General features: G+C 35.5%; 1 protein-coding gene across 3 annotated transcripts; it reads left to right on the top strand.

Moving 5' to 3' along the window:
* The first annotated feature begins 636 nt into the window (after positions 1-636).
* Positions 637-9,902, top strand: LOC117118661. 3 transcript variants are annotated; one of them, XM_033263326.1, is made up of 3 exons: positions 637-958; positions 2,098-2,232; positions 7,666-9,902. In XM_033263326.1, the coding sequence occupies exon 3, from the start codon at positions 7,735-7,737 to the stop codon at positions 8,839-8,841; it is 1,107 nt and encodes a 368-aa protein (XP_033119217.1). In that variant the 5' UTR covers positions 637-958; positions 2,098-2,232; positions 7,666-7,734; the 3' UTR covers positions 8,842-9,902. The 3 variants fall into 3 exon arrangements, with proteins under 3 accessions (XP_033119217.1, XP_033119216.1, XP_033119218.1); XM_033263325.1 differs by lacking the exon at positions 2,098-2,232; XM_033263327.1 differs by lacking the exons at positions 637-958; positions 2,098-2,232 and adding an exon at positions 7,128-7,203.
* Positions 9,903-9,922: the final 20 nt, after the last annotated feature.

Below are 9,922 nucleotides of genomic sequence, written 5' to 3'. Positions count from 1 at the left end.
ATTTATCTCAAAGGCAGATTGTAATTGACAGCTTTTTTATATTACCATTTCATATAATTACCATTTACATTTCAGTACCCGCTGCTTATTTGGGCTCGAATTCAATCTTGGCCATTAGGCGCAAGCTGGGTGGTTTAAAGTTATGATGCCACGTTAGTGATCTGGGAATCGTTGGTTCGAGTCACACCCGAGAATAACTTGCGATTTCTTTCGGAAGTGTTTCAAATCAGACTGAGTATTCAGTACATTAATTTTTCACGTCAGGCTGGGCAAAATTGTACCTAAAGCTTTTATATAATTATTTGTAAGATGTGTATTTTAATTTCTTGAGCAGTTTTTAAATGAAAAAGCGCTATATAAGTAAATATTGTTTTTATAATTTATATTATTATTATTATTATTGGTAAAGTGATAAACTCTGAATGATCTTGTAGTATATAACATGTGAATGTGCTTCTAGTAGCGAAATGATGATGCTGATTACAACATCGAATTTAAAATTATTAATAGTTGTATGACGATATAGTTCAGTAGGCGACAATCATATTTGGTAGCTGCACAAATTCGTTTGATGTTTACATCGTAGATGGCGCTTATCGTAATGAGGTTGAACCAGTTGATTGGGACTCTATTGTTAAACCTGACTAGCTCCATTATTCCCACTTTGACACTTACTTTAGCAACCGCCTCGATCGGTATAATATCCAAGGGAAGCGTTCTCGCTGTTTTCACTGTGTTCACCAAGCTGAAAATCTCAAGCCCGGCGATTTCGCTCTATTAACGCTCAACACAATAATATTTCCGCTGAAAGTTGCATAGTGTGAAACCAAACTATATGGGCCTGGGTGTCGTTTACACTCAGCGTTGGAAGAACGCTCAAGAAAGTTTCGTACTGTTTATTGATAGCAATCGATTAATGAACATCGACAATGATATCCGTGGACCTTTGGGGCCAATGGTAAGCCTTTTTTTAACATTGCACCTTTTTCTCCTTTAGCCCTAAGTGTTTTGTTGTTCTACTGTATATATAGGCCTACTACTATTAATATTCTGATTGCTAATCTCATGTTCAACACGACATATATTTCAAAATCATTGCGTGCTTTGTCATGAATTTTAAGCAGAGCGGTAAGGCTATTCATGTTTTACTAAACTGTTCAGTCATATTATAAAATGTGTATTAGGATAGGTGCACTGACGTATTAAGTTAAGGTAGACCTATATACTTTGTATATATTAGTGGCAAATATATTTATGACACGATTGTACTTTTTGCGTGGCACAAGTGTGGGCCCTATATATGTAGTAGGCCTACTACGTTTAATCGCATAACAACATTTATTTGGCGTACACGAGCAAGACAACATTTACATACAATGTATATGTAATTCACGCATATTTCTGTGCGCAAATAAGCCGAAAATTGACTTTAAAATTTAATGTCATGTCATTTTTCTAAAATTAAAGTCAGGATCGGAGTGAAAAATGTTGTACAAATTAATTGCATGAGGAACTGGAGGGGTACATACTTGACAAAAACAAATTTGGGAACGGTGCAGATTATAATAGGCCCCTAATTTTTTTAAACTGGGCGAAGGATGTTCACTGTACACCCCCTTTTCCCCAGTTTTAAATTATCAATAATCTGTGTCTTTTAAATCGTTCCCTGGTTTTTCATCAAATACTCATTCGGACGTGCTTCCCAATCCCCACCCCCGGCTTATGTTACGACCTCCATTGTCCACTACTGATCGTGTCCCCTGTCCATGACACCGGGCTGTAAGAGAATTCTACAAAAACCTTTCTGTTCCTCGATGACAAAGTAAATTTTTAATAAGTACGCACTTGCTGTTCAAGTGTTGTTCTGAATTGAAAATGCTTTTAACTAACAGGCGAGTGCATATTGAGCACTCAAGGAGTCCTTCTGTTTTTGCTTTTCGTCTATTGTGTCAGCGAAAGAAAGGTGATTATTCATTAATGATGTGTTCTACTTCCAGTAATTACTTGTAATATAATGTAACACATAATGTATGAATCAATGCACACGATTCCGTTAGCTCACGAATTAAACAGCACGTTTGTCTCTTGTACACGTAGGAATTTACGCTTGCCGTCAATATATAAGGATGTGGTGGAGGATCATCATCAATAATTTAACTGTTCCCTATCAATCGTAGTACTCGTGATCGTCATAATCATCATTGTTACTATTATGATGAACATATTTGTAAGGTAATAAATCTATGACATCAATTACTACGAGCGAAAAAACCCCTAATATGGGCACAATTTCAAGTTTTCGGTTATAAGTTTCTCCTTTTTAAATTATAAAGGGAATTAATCTGAGACTGTAGTATAGTTGTTTTGATTGAAGGGGCTTTTTTCAGAGGGGTCTTTAATCAGAGTGAGACCTGTTGCATAGCTACTTAAATAATGATGATACTAGGCGTTCTTTCAATATTACTTCCCAATCTGGTATGAAATCAACTAAGTACCCACTTTGAATTTTAACGCTGAATATGTGTTTAGTACTAACAATAATCATTTTATTTTATTTTATTGTACTTCTAATCGTTGTTTTTTTTTTAAATATAGCTTTATGGTTTTTTTTTTATTTTGCCTTTTTATCTTTACTGTTGTTTAAATTTTTTAATCTTGTCTTTCTATTGTGATTTTAATCTGTAAAATAGGACAACTGTGTAAAATAATCACTGAATATGTTATCATGTATAAAGATGTTTTTAAATAAATAAATTAGAACCTACACCATACTAATTACGATAAGATCCAACTTTGTGCTTTGTAATTTGAGAAATATAAATATTGGTTTCGTATTCAAAGAATCTTATAAACAAGTAAACAACTTAACGTGAACGGAAACGTAGGCCTTCTAGTCTAGGTATATTATGCCTAATGCCAACTCAGGGAGTTGGCATATACCACTGTACTGCTATTTTTGTTAATTATTGTGTTATTTATGTTACCATAACGATTTCATACAGTGACGTATTTGTGGTTCACTGATTGGTTAACTTTCAGTGATGATGAAAAACAATAATCCTAAGTAATGATGTCCGGGGTTTTTTTTGGGGGGGGGGGGGGGGGGAGTGAGGTTGGGGAGATGTGGAGAGAACTTAAGCCCTTGTCGCACCACACTGGCGAAAGCACGACTTACTAATGAATATACGCATATAAGATGTTAATAATTGTTTTTATTCCTATGTATTCTTTCTGTGATAATTAATTATATGTGAACATTGCTAACTCAGAGGCCAACAGTGGTGAGGAATGGCAAACACGGGGGTAGGGCCATTTGGCCACGCCACTGAATAATTTGGCTGAACTTTGACGTCTAATGTAAAGCTTTTGCTGCCTATTTTGTTTATATTGATAGGAATGCAATGCCATCCACACTATAAATAAATCCCTTGTATTATAAACTCCAACAAAAGCGCTGATTCTATGGACGCGTCAATGCTACCATAGCAACCTGTGTATGAAAAGAGGATGTGATAATACACACGGACACCTTACCCTGAATGGAGTACACGTGTTTATTTGAGTGAGGCCCTGTCACTGCCTGTGGGTATTTCATATTATCACCACAGAGCAATATACTCTAACCTGTGGAGGGGGGCCGTAATTGAGAACAATGAAATAACGAAGACAACTGAGTAACGAAGTAGTCCAATCATGCTGTATTCTCACGGCAATGGTCTTGGTATTGTATGCTTAGAAAGCACTTATATGCACTGTAAACTATGCAAGATAAATGTGATAAGTTCTTAAAAACCAAATAACACATTATACTAAATTATTGTACTTATTAGGATGTTGTGAATTATATTTTATTAATAATAATAATGATATATAAACGTTAAATAACAATAATGTGGATGACGATGACGACGATGATAATTATAATTTAATAATAATAATAATAATAATAATAATAATAATAGGCCTAGTAGTAATAATAGTAGTAGTAATAATAATGATGGTTATTGTGATGATTTCGATGACGATGATAATAACAAAAATCTTTGTTTTCGAAGAACCTACCATGTATTATCATTCACCATCACGTATCATAAACAAATAACATTATAAACTATATAGCCTACTCAAGTTATCGTATGCATTCATAGGGAGCTACTTCAACGATTTTGTACTTGTGCATTATTTTCTTTTTAAATTTAGATATAAAAATCCCATTTAGCTGGCTTAGCTCACAAGATGAATAACAATTTACTTGTAAAATATATATTCAGGATCTAATCCATGGCTCATGCCGGCTTCCGACTATAGGTTCATTCAACTGAAGAAAAGCTTTCATTGTACTCCTGGCACTTGGATTCACTACAAAACCTTCATATTCACTTATCATCTTATACACATCTAGATGTGTATAAGAGACAGTATATATATAATATAATATAATATAATATATCTATATATTTACTGCTGCTAATGATGTTGATAAAAGAAGTATGATGATGATATAAACGGTGATGATAAAGACAATGATGACGATAATATGAATACGATGATGAAGACGATGATGATGATGATTTTCTACAGAAACAAAAATGAAAAATTACGGTAATACACAATACACAAGTAATCCTGTAACTAAATAGACATATCTGTTGTTTAACAGGACACACACTATATGGTATTGTAATCACAAATGCTATTAGAAAATCAAATCTATCTTACTTTTTATTATTGAATCGCAATAATTGATAATGAAGGCTTATTATTCATTTGTATTTTTTGTGATCGCAAAAACGGACATAGGCCTGAGGTTAATATTCTTTTGATACCTGTGGAGACTACATAACCCTAAAGTTGTATTGATAGTACATCTATCACGTAAAGATAGGCTAAGGATAGCACATTACGTCATATTGACATACGTAGGCATAGAGTGCTGTGGTGTTAATCGGAATTATAGGTAGTTCATACAGAACAGTGCGACGATATAGCTCACTGCGAGGGATTATACATTATAAAGATTGACGTTTCAGGTAGGCCTATGTATGTAGTACTGATTTAATATGATTGGATTAAACTTGCAGCATTAGGCCTTTATATTTACGTTCAATGATTTTCCGATATACTCCATCTCACCGTCTCCGATCATCCTCTCAAATCCTTCTTTCTGTTTCCAAATGCCGTACCAAAACCTACGGTCAATGTTCTTTTACTTTTGCTTCTGCATATTTCTGGAACCACTTCTTCCAACTCTATTTGCAACTTTAAGTCACAGCTTAAGACCTATTTGTTTTCCGGCGGCTTTTCACATGCGTTGCGCCTTTGATCTTGTTTGGAATTGGCGCCATATAAATTCGAGATATTATTATTATTATTATTATTATCATTATCATTATCATTATTATTATTATTATTATTATTACTATTACTATTACTATTATTATTATTATTATTATTATAAACGTCGTGTCAGCCGAGATAGTTGTTCAATCATTCTATAAACCTATAACTTTGTTGAATAGCCGAACCGTTTAACTCGCATGGCATCACGTGAATATGAACGTCACCTGTATCATTTAGTCAATTAAAAACTAATGCCTAAACAAAACTTGTTTAGCGTGCCTCTCCTACCGACAGAAAGCTCCAAAACTTTATATAATCTTCGCAAAACGATTTTGTGATCGATATTCTCCTCTAAGTCATCTTCTTTTTTCATTCTATTCAATAATTACTAGTCGTTCGATGTATATAATAACTTATACCTGATGTGAGAAACGTACCGTATGCGTATGTACATAATTATATATTGATAAATGACATTTGATACTTTACCATTTGTTGGTATTTTTTTTATATCTAATATATTACAGTTATTAGTAGTTAAGTTTAGTTTGGTGAGGGGTCTTGCCTGTACAAGCCCGGGCTTCTCGATACTCCTTTCTATCATTTTAACATTCCAATAATTATCACTCTTTTTTTGCAAAATGTACTAATATTTGAAAATGATGAATAAATATTTTTGTATTTGTATTTGTATTCTTCAGAATGGTCTACGACAAATCTTTGTACACTTATTTGAGAACAGCGTTTTAGCGAAAATTTACGCTTACCTATACTTAGGTCTACTTGTATAACCCTTTTCATGTTGACACTTGGCCGTCACTGACACACCGACCCGTAGAAACTTGGTACCTTTAACAGTTTACGTTTACGTGGTTACATCTTGCAAAAGACTAATAGTAATAAGGTGCTGTCCTTCCGGAGGGCTGGAGACCACAGAACTCATTATAAAGTTGGGGAACCTAGTGGAAGATTCTCTCTTTTTCCCAATGCCCAACAATAACAATATATTAGGCCTAAGGAACTTTTAAGAAAGTTGTTATTATCATTTTAGTGCGACTTTAGTCGAAGGCATCTCTTTCGATAGATGTAAGATCATTAATGGGGGCTAGGAGATCACAGAACTCATCATAAAGTTGAGGAACGTGAAAGATTCTCTCTGCGATTACCCAAAAATAACAATCTATTAAAAAACTTTTAAGAACTTATCAAACTTGTAATGCGGCTCTTAGTCGAGACATCTCTTTCCAGAGAGGTGCTTATAGACATTTATGGTGTTTTTGAACTATTATTATCATTTAACCATCATCATTATCATCATAGTTAAAATTACTATCCGGATATATATCTTCTTGGATGGTGCATCAATATCCCTATCGCATTGAGAGGTGTCCGTCATCAGATTTTGGTACAGCTCACACATCCGCGAGTGGTAATATCACCACTGTAATCTCGTTTGCCAACTTACTGACTTGTTCAAATATCCTATTAAAATATTATAATCTCCACGGTGAAATCCCTTTCTGTCATTTCGAAATATGAATATCGTGAATATAACATCAAATAAGATTAAATATAGATAAGATCACAAGTGTGTGTTCTAAAGGTTGTGTTTTGTCTGAGTATTCGCAGTGTGTGAGGGTTATCAGTAGAGCCTAAGTTCATTTGATTGTCGTTTTATTGATGGTAAAATTATTGCTTTGGCGGGTAGGTTGCTAGGCGCCTCCAAAGTGCTGCGGAATTATATCGATAGTAATGATAGTGTGCCTCCTATCCTAAAGATAAAATATCGGCCTTTTTGACGGCACAGGTGTACATTTTTTTTATAAATCGTAGTCTAAAAGCAGTATTGACATTGATAAAGACGTAAGTTGGCCAGTCAACTCTTCAAAAGAACTATATATGACCAAAGTGATCGAAATTCAGTTTAAAAGATCTGTAATTTAATTTTCTAAATACGGAATTGGGTCTATTACTGTATATACATTTTTTTTGTATAAGCGAAATCGACATAACGATTATTTTGGTCTGACGCATGCCGTTAGTGTTATTTACGCGATGTTATTTTTGCGACACCTGCCACGTTTCGCTGAGACGCACTCTTGCAGCTTAATTTTGTTTGTTAAGAAAATGCACCCCACCCTCTGGGACCATGTCACATCCGGTGTTTTTGCAGGTGCTACGACAAGAGCTGAAGGCTTATAAGTACTTTAATATTTAGTTTTGATAAATACCAAAAAGCTATACCCTATCGTTTCCAATATCGATAGGTTACCACTTCAACTTGATCGGATCTAAACCCGATGTTTTTTTTTCTTTGTATTACAGATAAGGCATTTTGGAGACAACGAAAACAACAATCATCAGGTCTGTTGACGGTCCTTAATTTTATAAAATATGACGACTACATATATGAGGATGCATCGATACAACAAAGACGCTGACCTGTCCTCGTCAAACGTTTTTAGAAACGAAGAAAAGGCCAAAACAAAGAATATGTTCGCCAATCGAAGTCTTCAAAGCAACCTGGAACGAGAACGTGGAATAGAAAAAATGCACATGGAAACCATTCGAAGGGAACAAGTGATGCTTCAAAAGGAGCTCCAGAAAGTACGAACTAAAGGCCAATATCTTAACGGCAATCGACCAGTTGTTCGCCAACCAAATCGACTCCGTCACATTGGATATAGGCATGAAAGACGTAATAAGGCCACTGAAGGTGCTGGAGCGCAACTCTCAGACAAGGCCAATAATACAGACTCTGGGTTCCCGTCTATTAATGTGACCTCTAAACAACTTTCAGCGAAATCTACACCTCTACAGAGGGAGTACGACAAGAAGATGCAATTACTTCAGAAAGAATCTAATCGGGAGCAGGCGATTAGTCAACGGAGGTTAAACGAAATGTCACGAAGACAAGAGAAATTGGTGGCGCGGGTTGCAGATTTAGCCGAAGGTCTAAAACACGCAACGACTTCTGGTAAAGAGACGGCTTCTTTTGCCAAAGGAGGAAAATATGACAAAAAACAATCGGAACGAAAAATGTCACATCAAGAAAAAGTTGCAAGCAATCTGAAGACACTTCCATCTATATTTAGTTCTCCAATACCTAACAAGGTCTCGCTGTCAGATTCGCCACAGACTGCACGAAGGCTTGAGGCACCGATATTGGCCAATGCTACACCAGCACTGACAGGGAATTCTCTGCATAATGGTCAAGAATCAAACGTGAACACCCAGGCAATGGTAGCTGATATAATAGCCAATCCAACATTGTGGTTTGATCAGCATAAATATGCGCCAGATGGCGGTCTAAGAACCATTCACTTGTTACCTGATTCAGACGACACGTTCCATGAGGCTAAAAAGGCGCGTTACCTCCGATGGAAAGACCCTCAGAGCGCAAATAAAGAACTTTCAGTCGGCGAGATATTCGCGCAGACAAAAAAGGGAAAGAGACGACAGTCTCAAATGGTTGATGTGTCTGTGGTACGTGACAAATAGACATAAAAATGAACTATATAAACCCCCTTATGTAACATTGATAACTAATGTAGTATATCTGTTAGATGGAAATTGAATAGGCCTATACTATACAGGAAACCAGTTAACCAAACCAACTACGATGCCTTAATGCACTCTAAGTAGTCTTAAGATTGACTCCAGGCAGTTTGGAATTATGAAAGGTTTATCTAGTCACAATTTAACTCATTTGGAAAGATACTCAACATTGGAGTCAAAATTGATCAATCGTTCCATGGATCAATGGATTTCTGACTTTCGGTAAAAGTTTGTTAGGTATAAAGTTTGTCTGAGTGTGAATTGAGTCGCACCTGTATCCAAATTATGACTAGGCCTAATGATGCCGATACAAATTTATAGGCCTATATGTATTTTAAATATGTTAATGATCTAACTTTATGCGAGAACCGTCCTGTTTATGCCTGGATCTCTCCAAAACGATGGTGTGTAGCTTCTATCAGTGGTATACCGAAAACGCCTTAGTACTTTGAGTCACACAATAACCAAGAAATTATGGTATGTTTTAGTACCGAGTATCCAAGCACCCCATCTTGATATTACAAGTTCTGAATCATTTTAATGTTGAGAGGGTTAAAGTCCTTGGTCTTTGGCTGCACGAACGAATCCGAAATTATTCGCACAATGATAGTATTATCTCCAGAAGTACTAGGAAGCTTTTCCTTTAAAAGCCTTTATCTATTTAGATTTCAACATGATCAATACATATTGTGGATATATCTCGTTCGTAAGTACACAAGTGTGGTTTGAAATCCTTTGACAACTAGATTGGTGTGCAAAAGCGAGCATTTGAAAGTAATGTTAGGCAACTCCTAATTACTCGAATGCTTGTTGGTCTTGGTCCACTGTCGTAATAAGGGTGTGGAGCACTGTCAGTTTTGCAAGGAAACCCGTTTAAACTCAAACATACCACTGACATTATACCACCAACAAGATTGAGAAATAAAAAATAAAGTATCCAAGATTGTTCCAAGACGTCAAGGTTTGAAAATAAACCCCAATTCATATTGGGCTTTTTACACTGCCTTTCTGTCAGTTTTAATTT

This window comes from Anneissia japonica, unplaced genomic scaffold (assembly GCF_011630105.1).
Source record: "Anneissia japonica isolate Jap-2015-1 unplaced genomic scaffold, ASM1163010v1 scaffold376_len1572418_cov194, whole genome shotgun sequence".
NCBI lineage: Eukaryota > Metazoa > Echinodermata > Crinoidea > Comatulida > Comatulidae > Anneissia > Anneissia japonica.
This window is presented reverse-complemented; position numbering and strand designations above follow the sequence as displayed.

Excerpts from the sequence above, each read along its gene's own strand:
- LOC117118661 (XM_033263325.1), top strand. The coding sequence starts at position 7,735 with ATGACGACTACATATATGAGGATGCATCGATACAACAAAGACGCTGAC.